Genomic DNA, 18,277 nt, shown 5'->3' on the forward strand with positions numbered 1-18,277 from the left:
ATTTTTGTAAAAAAGACAGTGTTGTAGGAAATAAAACCTTACAAAACGAAAGAAAATAGAAGTTTCTACGATGATTACAAACGAAAATATCGCCAAAAAACGAAAAAAAAACAGGTTTTAATTTTTTGGCGGTTATTGATAGGACTAGGTAGTAGGGCTTTAGTTTTATTTCGTGTAATAAAGGTGTGCTGAACAAGCAGATTTGGCTCCCAATTTTTTTTTGAATTGTTGTAATGTTCATATTTGGCTCTTTGGCTAAAAAGTTTGCCGACCACTGCCTTAGGGCTTATAAGAGCCCCAATGGCTGCTTGGTTATCTGTGCATATGTTAACCCTCTGCAGTTTGAAGGCCCTTAAGTTGTTTTCTCTTGCACACTGCAAGATGGCAAAAATCTCTGCCTGAACTACAAATGTATATTCTCCCAGTGGAATAGAAATGTTGAAATTTTCGCCACTACAGAATTTTTTACACATATTTTTACCATACAGATTTATGGGGTTATTTTTAATAAAATAATTTTCACTCCCGAGAAGGGTAGCCACCCGGGTAAAACCTCAAGTTGGAACCATGCCATTTTTAATTCTGGAGGTATCCTCTAAGTACTCACCAATTTTTATGAAAATCGATGAAGGTTCAACGAAACCAGAGGTGAAAACCTTCAGTGACTGCGCTATTAATTTAACTATTGTATTTCTTTGTTTTTAGATTCAATTTCACTTATAAAGAAAAAGTCAAACAATAAGGAATGCACATAATTTTTCCCTTGCCATCTAAATTTGAAAAAATATATTGGGAATAATCAGATATGTGTTGCATTTGATTGGCTAGAATTAGCGACAGTGGCGGATCTACGGGGAGAAAAAATGGGGAAACTTCCCCCTTAACAAAATTAAAAATTTGGGAAAAAAATTGTTGAAACAAAAATATATTAGCTAATATTAAACCTAAGCCACTGACAGACAAATTCAAAGGGAAATTAATGCATTAAGTTATTATTTATGTTTTCTATGTGGTTTTGGAATATAATATGTCTTCTGGTTGGTATTTCATTGGAAGTTCCCTCCTAATGTAAATTTCCCCTCCCAAGGAAAATGTCTAGATTCGCCAATGATTAGTGACGAGTTTATATGACGTCATAGTCATTATTACAAATATTTATTTTATAGTTGGTTTTTATTTTAGGTTATCTGCAAGAGGAAAACAAAGTGGAAATTAAGGAGACTCAAATTGAACATTCATTATCCAAAGGAAATTATATCAGTCAACATGCTGAGGAAAAAACGTTAAAGAAAAATTTGAAAGTTGCGACTCAAAAGAGATCTTACAAGTGCGAAATTTGTTTTAAACAGTTTATTAATGCAAGTGAATTGAAAAGACATTTAAGAATGCACACTCGAAAAAAAAATTATAAGTGTGAAATCTGTTTAAAGGAGTATACTACAAGAAAATATTTAAAAGAACATTTGGGAACACACAGTAGAAAAAATCCTTACAATTGTGAAATTTGTTTTAAGCAATTGTCTTCCAGAGGTAATTTGACACAACATTTAAAAACACACACTGGAGTAAAGCCTCATCATTGTGACATTTGCTTAAAACAGTTTATTACTACAGCTCATTTGAACAGACATTCAAAGACTCACACTGGAGAAACACCTTACCAGTGTGAAATTTGTTTGAAACGGTTTGGGCAAGCGGGTACGTTGAAACTACATTTGAGAGTGCACAGTGGAGAGCAGCCTTACACATGTGAAGTTTGTTCTATGAAGTTCAGTGTAGCAAGTAGTTTGAAAATACATTTGAGAAGGCACACTGGAGAAAAACCACACAAATGTGAGACTTGTTTTAATCAGTTTACTACTAGAAGCCAGCTGAAGATACATTTGAGAACACATACTGGAGAAAAACCTTACCAGTGTGAAACTTGTTCAAAGCAGTTTAGTACTACGTCTTATTTGAATGAGCATTTAAAAACCCACACTGGAGAAAAGCCGTTCATGTGTGAAACGTGTTTAAAGCAGTTTATTAGTGCAACTCATTTGACTAGACATATAAAAACACACACTGGAGAGAAACCTTACAAGTGTGAAATGTGTTTAAAACAGTTTAGTGAAGCAAGTACTTTGAAAACACATTTGAGAGTGCACACTGGAGAAAAACCTTATACTTGTGAAATTTGTTTTAAGCAGTTTAATCAGAGTAGTAGTTTGAAAACACACTTGAGAATGCACACTAGAGAAAACCCTTAGAAATGTAAAATGTGTTTTATTACTAGAGGAGCGCGCGTACGCGCGCCTATGATGAATATAAAATGCTTTTGTCACCTCTGAAGAAGGTCATTTTGAACATTTGTTATAGCTTTGCGCCTAGTTTAAATCTTATTAGTGTTATTTTCTGTTATTGTTCTAATTTAGTATTATTGTATTAGATCGTTCTTGATAATGTACATATTAAAGAAATGAAAAATACGCTCTACAATGTTTATTTATTTTTGCATGAAAACGGTGCACCATGTGAAAATAAAACAAGAGAGGTTTTTTATCATAAATTAAACGTGGAATTTAAAAATAATTTTAAATTTGAAGTATCTCAGTGGCATACTATTTTTTTCTTGAAAAAAATTCGGACCATTACCCGTATGCGCGCTAATGATGAATACAAAATTCTTATTCATATGTCAAAAAATGCACAATAACTAACTCATAATTTTCATAGCTCAACTGGTCTTAGAGCAATAGGGCTTTTCATCGATTGTCATTTGTTTCGAGCTTCCGTCATATGTAGTGTGACCAACTAGCCCGAAAAATCCGGGACATGGCCCGAATTACGAAGTCGTGTCCCGGACAAGGCTTCCGGGCCATTCGAATTTTCAACATTTTGGTAAAATTCTATTTTGAATTTGGATTAATAGCAAGCTGAAAATTTGTTAATAGCTTAACGGTGTCTAGTCGGACAAAGTCAGATTACGAAAATGTCCAATGTATTTTGTCGGACAGAACATCCAATTGATTTGATACCTTTTCATTAAACTCTCATGCAAAAATCAGACTGCTATTACTAACCAACAGGATTCCTGTCATTTGACATATTCTTCGTGTTCCACTCATTAAAATGCCCAATATGCTGATAAACACCAGTTTGATTTTTGCATAAGAGTTTAATGAAATGGTAACAAATCAATTGGAAGTCCTGTCCGACAAAATACATGGAACGTTTTCGTAGTCTTACGTTCCAAATTTTTAACCTGTTCCACAATTAAAACTTCCCCCGTGTTCCAGTGTTCCCATACATCAAAGTTTGTCCGAATAGACACCGTTATAAAGCCATTAACAAATTTTCAGCTTGCTATTAATCAACTTTTTTTTGGTACGCGGGATCTAGATCTAACAGGGTGGTGATTAGTGGGGTAAAGCTCCTTAGATCCGTTATAGTAATGGATAGCGATAAAACTTAATAACAAAAATTGTAGCCAACTTTGAGCTTCACATTACAAAATTAGTTAGAATGTTACAGGGTGTTCGATAACATAGTGGCAGACCAAACTTATGTTTTTTTAAATGGAATACCCTGTATTTTATTAAATATTCGAAATCTTCTCCCTTACAAAAATATAAAGGTTTGAAATGTTATACAGGGTGTTTCATTGGGAAACGGAAACGGTTTCTAAGTACCAATTCTAAGTAAGCCATGACTGAATTGTCTAAAACTGACAATTTACGATTACTGATTATCAATCTATAATCAAAGTTGGCTACAATTTTTGTTATTAACTTTTATTGTAACTATTATCACAAAAAACTTAAAAAATGCTATCACTTAAAAAATGCCAAAAAAATCCCGTGATTAATGTTCGGTCCCTTAGAAATGTGAAATTTGTTTTAATATGAAGAGGCATATATCGTTGCTTATCTAACACCACCTAAGGCATTTTGACTAATTTTACACCAAAGGGAAAAACTGCATAAATTTTATTATTTTTGAGAGTTCGTAAGTATTTTCTATTTAAAGATGTTTTTTAATAGATTAAAAGTAATAATGGTAATATTTATGTTTTTTTTTTATTTTATTCATGTCTTATTTTGACTAATGCAAAATAAGATAACGTTATTAAATAATAATGTTAGTTTAATAAATAATTATAAATCAGAAAAATGGGGCCTCAATATGAATATGTCAAAGACAGAGTATCTTAAAATAGGAGATGATGAAGAAAATGTTGATATTTATTTTAAAATCAATGGGAAAATCCCAATAGTTTTATGATATTTATTTTGATTAAATGATAACAAACATGAATAATGACGTATACAGTAATGGTGCAAATGAAAGGAATAAATTCATTATTTCGTAACCCGGCGACTTTAAGGAGAAATCCCGAAACAGGTCGATTTTTATTTTTAAATTATGATATTTTGCCATATATATCATACAAGTGACGTCATCCATCTGGGCGTGATGACGTAATCGATGATCTTTTTTAAATGAGAATAGGGGTCGTGTGCTAGCTTATTTGAAAGGTTATTCAATTCTCTATTCAGTAATATAAACATTTACATAATTACTTATAAGGTGTCCAAAAATCTTTTAAATGAAATTATTTGACAAAAGAAAAAGAAGAATGTATGTAATATATTTAATTTAAAATACATTTTATTGCTCTCAGAAATCAGACAAAAACGTTTATATCACAAATAAACATTGCGTTTTGCTTAAATTGAATGTTCCAAGAGGCAGGCGGCTGGTGGGAGCTGGCTTGAACATTGAATATAATCGAAAAGCAATGTTTATTTCTCAAATTACTATCTTTTTCGTCGGTCTTGACGGTACAGTTAGCTGGGGCTCAGTCGATCGACAAGTTTAGTGGATTCGCGATTTGCGGTCGCTGGTTCGAGCCTCAGCTAGGTCATGAAATTTATAAAAGGCCAACGCCGTAGTATAAAACTCAATAGAGTCTACGGCTTGGTCTGGAATAAACTGGCGTCTGATCGGCCTATGGAGGAGCGGTACGGGAAGGGATAAGGGCTTCCGGCTTGGTGATACTCCTCCATAGATCCCTACCGAAGGGCGTTGACGCCTAAGAACCTGAATGGGCTTTGATCCATGAAATATAAATTTGTTTTCCCATACTTAATACATTGTGATACAATTCCAAAATATCAAGAAGTATATAATTTAAATTAGGATTTAAACAAAGGTTTTTAAGTTTTTCTACAGAACTTTTAGAGTCTGTGAATATAACAAATTTATCATCTTCTTGTTCTAAACACATACTAATTGCTAGTTTTATGGCAATAAGCTCTGCACTGAAAATTGACAACATTTCTGGTAGTTTGTATATTAACTTAATATTTTTAGAAGGGTAATAAACGGCACAACCAACTCCATGTTCCGATTTCGATCCATCAGTATAAATTTTTCCATACTCCTTCCACTTAACTGTACATTCCCGATAATGTTCTTTTTGTATAATATCACTGTTTTGACACAAGTATCTAACATTAATATGAGTCTTTACTGGATATAGAAACATTTCATAGGGATAATTCCATAAAGGGATACCATTGGATTGATAAAGTTGTTCATATCTGTGTACATTGGTAATAAAACTTTCAACTAATAACGGTGTTTTTTTCTTCTCCCAATATTTAGATGTCAAAACCATACTGGCTAAACTGGATATTTTAGCCAACACCTTAGATTTCTGAGAACTTAACTTTAATACGAATTTGTCAGACAAAAATCTTCTACGCAGGTTCAGTGGTGGTTCACATGTTTCAGCTTCCATGACGTCTATAGGCGTGCTTCCCAAGTATCCAATACTGAGTCGAAGACATTTGTTTTTTATTTGATCTATTTTTTTAAGATTTGATTCCGCTGCTGAATGGTAAAATAAAGAACCATAATCTAAAATAGATCTGACAAGTGTTTTATAAAACAGTAACATTATTTTTGGATCTCCTCCCCAGGAGGAATGACTGAAAGTTTTTAATAAATTTACACTATTTTCTGTTCTTTTGATTACATAATTTATGTGTTCTTTCCAATTTAATTTACAATCTAAAATTACTCCTAAAAATTTAATAGAAGATTTGTAAGGAAATACATATTTTGATAACTTTATTTGAGAAGGACAACGAAATCTTTTTCTTGTAAAAGTAACTAATACTGATTTTTCTTCGGAAATTGATAAGCCATTATTGAAAGTCCAATTGTCTAAATTTTTTACTGCATAATTAAGTTGCTTATGGCCTATCTCAATGGATTTGTGACGAGTGTAAATAACAATATCATCGGCATATTGCAAAATAGATACATTTTGTGGGATGTCAACAATTAAATCACTTGAGTAAATTAAATATAATATAGGACTTAATATACCACCTTGTGGCAGCCCCATAGATGTTTGTCTGCATTCAGAGAATGAGTTATTTTCTCTGAAAAATAGATTTCTGTTGTTGTATAGAATATATACGTGTTTAGCTAGACTTTGAGGAATTCCCATTTGACACATTTTTAAATATAATATATCTAATTTTACGTTGTCATATGCCCCTTTTATGTCTAAAAATAAAGCTGATGTTGACTGGTCATTGGAAAGTGATAGTTGAATATCTGTAACAATATTGGCCAGGTTTTCATATGCCGATTTTTTTTTTCGAAACCCAAATTGAGAACTATGAATAAGGTTATTAGATTCTAAAAAAAATTCTAGTCGTGATTTTATCATTCTTTCATATGTTTTTAAAACACATGATGATAAAGAAATGGCCCTATATGACGATGCTTGATTTTTTGGTTTTCCTGGCTTAAGTATGGGAACTAAAATATAGTTTTTCCATTGTGAAGGTATGTCGATTTTATTTAACCAAATATCGTTTAGTAGATTTAGAAGCAAAATTTTTCCTGGTTTAGAAAGATTAAACAACATAGAATAATGCATATTATCAAAACCTGGGGCTGTATTGGCAGACTTTTTAAATGCCGTATCTAATTCTTGTTTTGAAAACTGATTGGTGAGATAATTGACACTACTATGATGTTCTGTCACCCCTGGACAGTCAAGAAAGATTGGATCAGGTGATACATATGGAGGAGTTAAAATGTTATGAAATTCCGCTCGCCATTCTTCTTGATCTGATTGAGTTTGATTAGAGATTTTGCGATTTTTAAAGTTATTTACCTTTTTCCATATAGTCTTAAGGGGTACTGATCTATTGAGAGATTTACAATAATTTATCCAGCTATCTTTTTTAGTTTGCTTAAAAGTTTTTTTTGCTATAGCATCAGTTCTTTTATATTCTAACAAATTATCTAATGTGGGATTATTCATATATTTATGAAAACTATTTTTTCGTTTCTGTACTAAATACTGGCATTTTTCATTCCACCATTGTTTATTTTTATTTGAACATTGATTGGATTTAAATTTAGGTATAGAAAGGTTTGCTGTGGTTTCTACAATTTGTATAAAAGAATTGTAATCACCAACTTCTGTTTTACTAAACTGTTCATGGGACTCCATATAATATAGATCCCAGTTAGCCTTTTTAATATTCCATTTTCTACAAGATAATGATTTATTAATTTTGGGAGACATATATATTTGTGTAATGCATGGAATATGATCAGACCCGTAAAGATCCTTCAATGTTTGCCAATGTAGTAAATGTTTTATACAAGGAGAACAAATTGTCAAATCGATAGCTGACTGAGTTTGTAAATAATTTCCTATAAATGTAGCTGTTCCATCGTTTAGATAGACAAGATTATTTCGATCTAGGGCTTTCATAAGTGTTATGCCGTAGCAGTCTGTGTTTGGCCCACCCCAAGCAATATTATGCGAATTAAAATCTCCTGTAAAGATTACAGGTGGCTTAAAAGAACTGAAGAATTTATCCCAAATATGCAAAGAAATTTTAGTTTTTGGTGGAACGTATAGCGATACAATAGTAATATTTTTTTTATCATTACATTTTACAATAATGGATGTTTGATTACAATTAGGAAGGAGAACAGAGATCGGTAGTTCCGTATACAAAAGTTTCGACATAATAAGGATGGCCGTTCCACCACCACTGCGGTCTAAACGGTCATCCCTCACAATATTGTAGCCTGGAAGATTAAAATATTTATTGGATGTAAATCTAGTTTCTGACAAGCAAGCTATATCAATGTTTTTCTCATTTAACAAATATTGTAAGTTTTCTTTATTTGAATTTGCCGATTTAAGATTCCATTGACAAAGAGTTATCTGATCCATGTTCAAAAAGGTTATTTAAACTAGCTTTAATAATATTTGTAATTTCGTTTTCTTGTATATCGAATTTATTTTTGCTCTTTATTATATTTATGGTTGATAAAACTATCTGAAAAATTAAGTTTGAAATTTCATTACCTTCGTTTTCTGAATTATTTTCTTTTTGGATATTGGAAAGATATTGTTCTGTGCTCAAAATTCCTCCTTTTTTAAACGGAAGGTTAACTGAACTAACAATGGACTGGTGCTCTGACAATGTAGGATCGGGAGATAAAGGATACGATCTTTTACTTTTTTTTGGAAAGCTATTTAATTGTGCTTGAGAATATGAATGTGGATTTGATCGTTGAGAAATGGGTCGCGTATTGGACTGGTACGATATTGGTGGAAATGACTTGGACGATGTAGACGGTACATGAACATTAACTGAATTTAATAATGAATTTTGTTCTAGATTAGAATTAACTATTTTATTATCAATTGTGGTTGTAGTTAAATGCTTAGATACTATATCAGCGTAACTTTTTTTAGGAACACTACTATTTGCATCCTTGAAGGAACAATTTGACTGTGACATAATTTGTTTAATTTTTTCTTGTCTATTGTATTCTGGGCATCTACTAAAATCGTTTGTAAAATGGTTTCCATTGCAAGAAAAACACTTTACTGTAACTTCTTCTGATGAGCAGGTTACTGTGTCATGATTCTGAGAGCATTTCAAGCATCTTATTTTAGAACGACATTGCTTACCAATATGTCCGTAACGATAACAATTATTACACATTACAACCCTTTGTTTATAAACTTCTACTTCGTAAAGAACCTTATTTATTTCTACATACTTAGGTAGAGTTTGACTTTTGAAAGAAACCAAAATGGTACTTGTGGGTATTAATTCTATTTCGTTATTTGAATTTTTTATTTTTCGATTCATTCTTTTAACAAATTCAACTTCAAATTTACGATGAAAATCATAGGCCCTAATTTTATTTTTCAAATAATCAACTGGTAAATCTTTATCAATGTGTCTAATAATTCCCAAACGAAATATTAAAAATTTAGGAATGTATGCAGACAAATTTTTATTTTTTAAAATGTGTGATTTTATTAATATATTAGCACTTAAATAATCTTTCAACAATACCCGAATACGATTTTTCCCTATAGACTGTATTTGTTTTATTTTATTATCTAATTGCGGATATGATGTTAATATTATTTCTCCAATTTTTATTGCATTTAACTGCCCTGTATAATTATCCGTATTGTTTTCAATATAAATTTGAAAAGGAGCCGTGTCCGTAGACTGATAAAAGAATGTTGTTTTATCTTTTTTATCGTTGTCATTAGAAACCGATAAACTCGGTGTTGGATGTAAACTAGAATCTACAAGCTTTTCTTTCGATACAAACTGATTTTTGTTGTTTTGTTCATTTGCATGTTTATTTATTAAAGGAGAATCTATAACTAAATTTAAATTATTTGAACCACTTATCTGATTTACAGGATCTATATTTTCTCCAGGATCTGGTTGAGGAGGGGGTTTCCCCTCAGTATCCACCTCCATATAAATGCACTAGGAACTCACAATATCCTTATAACTCTAACTATAGTTATTAAATAATAATTAATATTACTACTACACTATTAATAATTGTTCTATACTTTAACGATGTTCTCACCTACGCTGTTGAAGTACGACTGCGTTTTGGTCTTAGAAAGAAATTCACCCTGTATACGCTTTTTGAAAACTCTAATATGAATTTTACAAATTAGACAAATAGGCAATTAAAATGGCTTATTTAATTTTTCCCCACACGATTACTTAATTTTTTATTAAAAAAATCAAATTTGACCATGAATAATTAAAAGTTTGGTAAAGTGAACCATAGATTTAAAAAAACTTACTTTTATTACAAAAATGAATTTTTTTTTGAACAAATATTTAATTTATGTTACCACCCAATCAACTGGTTTATTCAAACTTGAAAAAAATCAGGCCCGGAGTTAAAAAAATAGTTCGTTTGGGTCTTAGAAAAAAATTTCACCCTGTATACGTTTCTTAGAAACTCTAATATGAATTTTACAAATAAGACAAATAGACAATTAAATGGCATACTTTTTTCCCCACACGATTACTTAATTTTTTATTAAAAAATCAAATTTGACTATGCATAAAAAGTTTGGCAAAGTTTTTGCATAGATTTAAAAAAATTACCTTTTTTTAACATTTTTTTTTCTATGACACGTCTAGATCTAAAACTCCCCATAACACTTCTTTTGGACTTTATAGTTTAACATTCATAGACGTGATCAAATAGATAAATTTTAAATTTTTTCACTTAATTTTTGCGATTTAACTTTGCAATTCACGAATCTGCACCTTTTATTTTTAAAAATTCATAACTTTTACGAGAAGAAGACTGAAAGTCTACAACAATTTTCATAGTCTGCACAATGGTAAGAGATATGTGCTGTAAAAATTTCAGAAAAAAAAAATTAAAATGGAACAGAGTTGTAGCGAGTTAAACCGTGATTTCATTTTTTTTTTTCATTTTTAGGTTAAAATTCTGATTTTGACAAATTTGTTTTTTTAATAAAAAATTAAGCAATCGTGTGCGGAAAAAAATAAATATGCCATTTTAATTGCCTATTTGTCTAATTTGTAAAATTCATATTAGAGTTTTCAAAAAGCGTATACAGGGTGAAATTTTTTCTAAGACCAAAACAAACTAATTTTTTAAATCCGGGCCTGATTTTTTTCTAGTTTGAATAAATCAGTTGATTGGATGGTAACATAAATTAAATATTTGTTAAAAAAAAAATTAATTTTTGCAATAAAAGTTAATTTTTTTAAATCTATGGTTCACTTTACCAAACTTTTAATTCATAGTCAAATTTGATTTTTTTATAAAAAATTAAGGAATCGTGTGCGGAAAAAAATAAATATGCCATTTTAATTGCCTATTTGTCTAATTTGTAAAATTTATATTAGAGTTTTCAAAAAGCGAATACAGGGTGAAATTTTTTCTAAGACGAAAACGAACTAATTTTTTAAAGCCGGACCTGATTTTTTTCTAGTTTGAATAAATCAACTGATTAGGTGGTAATAGTGTAACGGTTGGTCAAAATAAGAGACACATCGATCTGACCGTTCAAAAATTAGGGCGAATACTTTATGTCAAAATGCGAAACTCGCCCTGTATATTATTAAACAATGGGAGCAGACACTTTTTAATGGTCATTTGTTATTTCCCATAGGAGCCTCTATACGAGGTAGGAGTATGTACAGTTCCTCATGACTCACCCTGTATAAAACTTACACCATACCACTAAAAATCTTAGGAACATTGTTATTAAGCTTTGTAGAGGTCAGTGTAAGTTTCATATGGTTTTTTTCCCTGGAAGCCATCTATTCTGCCGTTCTTAGCGAAAGTGCTGTATCTGCAAAAATCTGAAAAAATTAAATTTTTTACTTCTTTCTAACCCAAATGTGCATATCTATCTTATTTGCTTACTAAAAATGACGTAAGTCAAGTAAAAACACATTAAACATACCGCATCTTAAGCCGTATCCTGTGTAAATGTATACTAATTCTTAACAAAAATTGATTTTACTCGAATTTGATGTCTCTGCAGATACAGCGTTTTGGCTAAGCACGGCAGTATTGTGCACTGTTCGTACTTAAGCCCCTTGTCTTATTGTACATCTTCCATTCCTTTATGAAACCTATTCCAGAATTATGGAACCCTGTACTAGCTTATAGAGGTCTAGTGGGTGGGTGCCATATATATTTTGAGTCACTTTGATGCCTCCGAAAAGTGTCACCTTCAATCCAATGCCTCGCAGTCATGCAAGATATGGTTGACTGTTTCAGGTTCTCTGTTACAGAGTCTGCAGCTCATCTCCATCAAACAGCACCATTGTATGCTAAATAGTGACCCTTAACTGGAGCATGCCCAGTAAGGAAACCTGTTATAGTTGATTTGCTAATCTGAGACACAACTGTCTACACTACAATCACAATAAAGATGCATTAGAAATAAACAATCACGAGGAGCACTCCCAAATCATGATTTGGAGTGCTCCTCGAACATTCAACGTGTCGTGGTTTGTTTATTTCTATATCGTGCATTTTTTGTTGATTGTAGTGTAGACAGTTGTGTCTCAGATTAGCGAATCGACTATATGACTGAGCTGCTTCCTGCTTGTTTTCAGCAGTAATTCAGTTCTACTATGGTTCATTTTCTAAATAGGAGTAAACTTAAACGATAGATCAGATTCATCAAAAAAATATCCATATCCATCTTGTTTTTGGTTGATCATGTCAGTCTTCGATGGTAATCCATACAAATTTTATTATGCTAATATATCGCTAAAATGTTCTACAAACAACTCTTTTTTAAATAAACACAGACTAATAATCTTAAAATAGAAATATGGTAGAAAACACAAAAAATTGCCTATATCGCTGGTACCTATGATTAATGTGATTCCTAATGCATTTCCAGTGAACATAATAACTCTTTGATAAGTGTTGGCGATACAATTCTTTTTTATATGCGTGTCCGCGAAGATTATAACTCCCAAAATATTTATAACGAAAAGATTTAGTTCATAATAGATGCCGACGAAAACAATTATTTCCCTTTCTGTTTCTGTGTCTGCCGACGAAAACAATTATTTCTGAGAACTTTTAGTAATTATAATTTTCGTGGACCCAAAAACAAAATGATGTTTTTTGCTGGTACTCCTCAAAAAATAAATTTTTTCGCTAACACTTTATTAGGGATTATAATTTTCACAATCATAATATAATCAAAAATAATATTCTTCGCTGGCGTTCATTGAAAGTTCTACTCTTACCAGCATTTTTCGGAGTTATACTTTTCGTAGGCGGCGGCGATATAACTTAATTAACCTATAAATTTTAAATGTCATTAGTGTCAAAATTTCATAAATGTCAATAGTGACATTTTTATAATTGAGTGAACTAATCTGTTGTTGGACCAATTACAAACAAGCATTACGGCGAAGTACATTTGAAACTCCTATTTAAAAAACGAGGTATAGCCAGAGACATGTTAACAAGACCAGGCTAGTTATATATGTCACTCAATGCATCGGGATGTACTTAACGCCAATATCAAGTACGGTCGTTTAGCTATTTTTGTCTGTGGTAGCAAGAGGTGGGAGTAATGGAATGACACAAATGCAGAGGTGGTGGCCATTATATGCTAGATAGAGAAAGCTAAACGCCGGTAGAGAGAGATAGATAGACCACCGATCCGAACTGCTCCACATTACGCTATTTTTCGGAACTGGCCTAATCTACCTGTTATTATATCTATGGGTATAGCATATGTCCGCCTGATATACATCTTGCCATGTGTTTGACTGGGTATATGGACAGTGCTTTTTGGCACTTCCACAGCCAGCTCTGGACCCAGATATTTTGTAGCTGATGCTAAGCTGATGCAAGTGCATCAGTAGGGCTTTTCATTCAGTCATTTGTTTCGAGCTTCCGTCATATGTCATATAATCCGTGTATATTAATATTATACACAGATTATACAACATATGACAGAAGCTCGAAACAAATGACAGTCGATGAAAAGCCCTGTTCTTTCATTGCCGTATATGCCCCGATGACCTGGAAACCATACCAGTAGAACTGTAGAACACTGTTATGTTGTGCTCTGCCAAGCTCTTATCGACATTCCCACACTAGTCTAGAGTTCAACTTAATTAGGGCAGTGGTCGGCAAATTGCGGCTCCGGAGCCGCATGTGGCTCTTTGGCTCCTTAGGTGCGGCTTTGGCACAAATATCCACGGAAAGCGCAATATTTTCATTTAAAAAATACTTGGTAGGAAAATCATTACCTACATCTTATTCTGATAAATTAGCTTTTATCAAACTTACAAACTTTAGTTAATACTACGATAACAGTTGAAATTTAGCTTTGAAATATGTATTTAAGAACAAGAAGGTATGGTGCTCTAAATTCTAACATCTTCGTGTTGAATTGGAAATATTAGAGAAGAAAAAAAAGTTCACAACACAAGTGCTCTGCTTTGAATAACCTGGAGAAGGAAAACATGATCATTTTCAACTCTTGGATTAGTATTCCTGATTCTTATGATCAGCTGAAAAAGCTCACTTTGCTGTTCTTTCCCTTTTTGGTTCTACATATCAACATTTAAAAAAAAATGGATTTTGCGTCAACATTTTTGTAAAAAAGACAGTGTTGTAGGAAATAAAACCTTACAAAACGAAAGAAAATAGAAGTTTCTACGATGATTACAAACGAAAATATCGCCAAAAAACGAAAAAAAAACAGGTTTTAATTTTTTGGCGGTTATTGATAGGACTAGGTAGTAGGGCTTTAGTTTTATTTCGTGTAATAAAGGTGTGCTGAACAAGCAGATTTGGCTCCCAATTTTTTTTTGAATTGTTGTAATGTTCATATTTGGCTCTTTGGCTAAAAAGTTTGCCGACCACTGCCTTAGGGCTTATAAGAGCCCCAATGGCTGCTTGGTTATCTGTGCATATGTTAACCCTCTGCAGTTTGAAGGCCCTTAAGTTGTTTTCTCTTGCACACTGCAAGATGGCAAAAATCTCTGCCTGAACTACAAATGTATATTCTCCCAGTGGAATAGAAATGTTGAAATTTTCGCCACTACAGAATTTTTTACACATATTTTTACCATACAGATTTATGGGGTTATTTTTAATAAAATAATTTTCACTCCCGAGAAGGGTAGCCACCCGGGTAAAACCTCAAGTTGGAACCATGCCATTTTTAATTCTGGAGGTATCCTCTAAGTACTCACCAATTTTTATGAAAATCGATGAAGGTTCAACGAAACCAGAGGTGAAAACCTTCAGTGACTGCGCTATTAATTTAACTATTGTATTTCTTTGTTTTTAGATTCAATTTCACTTATAAAGAAAAAGTCAAACAATAAGGAATGCACATAATTTTTCCCTTGCCATCTAAATTTGAAAAAATATATTGGGAATAATCAGATATGTGTTGCATTTGATTGGCTAGAATTAGCGACAGTGGCGGATCTACGGGGAGAAAAAATGGGGAAACTTCCCCCTTAACAAAATTAAAAATTTGGGAAAAAAATTGTTGAAACAAAAATATATTAGCTAATATTAAACCTAAGCCACTGACAGACAAATTCAAAGGGAAATTAATGCATTAAGTTATTATTTATGTTTTCTATGTGGTTTTGGAATATAATATGTCTTCTGGTTGGTATTTCATTGGAAGTTCCCTCCTAATGTAAATTTCCCCTCCCAAGGAAAATGTCTAGATTCGCCAATGATTAGTGACGAGTTTATATGACGTCATAGTCATTATTACAAATATTTATTTTATAGTTGGTTTTTATTTTAGGTTATCTGCAAGAGGAAAACAAAGTGGAAATTAAGGAGACTCAAATTGAACATTCATTATCCAAAGGAAATTATATCAGTCAACATGCTGAGGAAAAAACGTTAAAGAAAAATTTGAAAGTTGCGACTCAAAAGAGATCTTACAAGTGCGAAATTTGTTTTAAACAGTTTATTAATGCAAGTGAATTGAAAAGACATTTAAGAATGCACACTCGAAAAAAAAATTATAAGTGTGAAATCTGTTTAAAGGAGTATACTACAAGAAAATATTTAAAAGAACATTTGGGAACACACAGTAGAAAAAATCCTTACAATTGTGAAATTTGTTTTAAGCAATTGTCTTCCAGAGGTAATTTGACACAACATTTAAAAACACACACTGGAGTAAAGCCTCATCATTGTGACATTTGCTTAAAACAGTTTATTACTACAGCTCATTTGAACAGACATTCAAAGACTCACACTGGAGAAACACCTTACCAGTGTGAAATTTGTTTGAAACGGTTTGGGCAAGCGGGTACGTTGAAACTACATTTGAGAGTGCACAGTGGAGAGCAGCCTTACATATGTGAAGTTTGTTCTATGAAGTTCAGTGTAGCAAGTAGTTTGAAAATACATTTGAGAAGGCACACTGGAGAAAAACCACACAAATGTGAGACTTGTTTTAATCAGTTTACTACTAGAAGCCAGCTGAAGATACATTTGAGAACACATACTGGAGAAAAACCTTACCAGTGTGAAACTTGTTCAAAGCAGTTTAGTACTACGTCTTATTTGAATGAGCATTTAAAAACCCACACTGGAGAAAAGCCGTTCATGTGTGAAACGTGTTTAAAGCAGTTTATTAGTGCAACTCATTTGACTAGACATATAAAAACACACACTGGAGAGAAACCTTACAAGTGTGAAATGTGTTTAAAACAGTTTAGTGAAGCAAGTACTTTGAAAACACATTTGAGAGTGCACACTGGAGAAAAACCTTATACTTGTGAAATTTGTTTTAAGCAGTTTAATCAGAGTAGTAGTTTGAAAACACACTTGAGAATGCACACTAGAGAAAACCCTTAGAAATGTAAAATGTGTTTTATTACTAGAGGAGCGCGCGTACGCGCGCCAATGATGAATATAAAATGCTTTTGTCACCTCTGAAGAAGGTCATTTTGAACATTTGTTATAGCTTTGCGCCTAGTTTAAATCTTATTAGTGTTATTTTCTGTTATTGTTCTAATTTAGTATTATTGTATTAGATCGTTCTTGATAATGTACATATTAAAGAAATGAAAAATACGCTCTACAATGTTTATTTATTTTTGCATGAAAACGGTGCACCATGTGAAAATAAAACAAGAGAGGTTTTTTATCATAAATTAAACGTGGAATTTAAAAATAATTTTAAATTTGAAGTATCTCAGTGGCATACTATTTTTTTCTTGAAAAAAATTCGGACCATTACCCGTATGCGCGCTAATGATGAATACAAAATTCTTATTCATATGTCAAAAAATGCACAATAACTAACTCATAATTTTCATAGCTCAACTGGTCTTAGAGCAATAGGGCTTTTCATCGATTGTCATTTGTTTCGAGCTTCCGTCATATGTAGTGTGACCAACTAGCCCGAAAAATCCGGGACATGGCCCGAATTACGAAGTCGTGTCCCGGACAAGGCTTCCGGGCCATTCGAATTTTCAACATTTTGGTAAAATTCTATTTTGAATTTGGATTAATAGCAAGCTGAAAATTTGTTAATAGCTTAACGGTGTCTAGTCGGACAAAGTCAGATTACGAAAATGTCCAATGTATTTTGTCGGACAGAACATCCAATTGATTTGATACCTTTTCATTAAACTCTCATGCAAAAATCAGACTGCTATTACTAACCAACAGGATTCCTGTCATTTGACATATTCTTCGTGTTCCACTCATTAAAATGCCCAATATGCTGATAAACACCAGTTTGATTTTTGCATAAGAGTTTAATGAAATGGTAACAAATCAATTGGAAGTCCTGTCCGACAAAATACATGGAACGTTTTCGTAGTCTTACGTTCCAAATTTTTAACCTGTTCCACAATTAAAACTTCCCCCGTGTTCCAGTGTTCCCATACATCAAAGTTTGTCCGAATAGACACCGTTATAAAGCCATTAACAAATTTTCAGCTTGCTATTAATCAACTTTTTTTTGGTACGCGGGATCTAGATCTAACAGGGTGGTGATTAGTGGGGTAAAGCTCCTTAGATCCGTTATAGTAATGGATAGCGATAAAACTTAATAACAAAAATTGTAGCCAACTTTGAGCTTCACATTACAAAATTAGTTAGAATGTTACAGGGTGTTCGATAACATAGTGGCAGACCAAACTTATGTTTTTTTAAATGGAATACCCTGTATTTTATTAAATATTCGAAATCTTCTCCCTTACAAAAATATAAAGGTTTGAAATGTTATACAGGGTGTTTCATTGGGAAACGGAAATACTTTAATGGTGAATAGAGGTCACCAAGCCGGTTTTAGGTATACTAAATTTTTTGCCCTACCGACTTTTATATCCGAGTTACAGGGTGTTTTATCGATTTTGCTCATTTCTTTCCTAAGCCATAACTTTAGAAC

At 32.3% G+C, this 18,277-nt stretch overlaps 1 protein-coding gene across 4 annotated transcripts in view; it reads left to right on the top strand.

Annotated features, from left to right (window-relative positions):
* LOC114326016 (zinc finger protein 664-like) overlaps positions 1 to 16,953 on the top strand; it is a 32,180-nt gene extending 15,227 nt beyond the window's left edge. For 2 of the 4 annotated variants that reach the window (XM_050647854.1, XM_050647852.1), the window contains exon 2: positions 15,668 to 16,953. In XM_050647854.1, coding sequence (XP_050503811.1) covers positions 15,668 to 16,734 — 1,067 coding nt within the window. In that variant the 3' untranslated portion in view covers positions 16,735 to 16,953. Of the gene's footprint in view, positions 1 to 1,182; positions 2,469 to 15,667 lie in introns of those variants that run through there. The other 2 variants (XM_050647853.1, XM_050647851.1) reach the window with 1 other exon arrangement.
* Positions 16,954 to 18,277: the final 1,324 nt, after the last annotated feature.

The sequence above is a fragment of the Diabrotica virgifera genome, chromosome 3 (assembly GCF_917563875.1).
Source record: "Diabrotica virgifera virgifera chromosome 3, PGI_DIABVI_V3a".
Lineage (NCBI taxonomy): Eukaryota > Metazoa > Arthropoda > Insecta > Coleoptera > Chrysomelidae > Diabrotica > Diabrotica virgifera.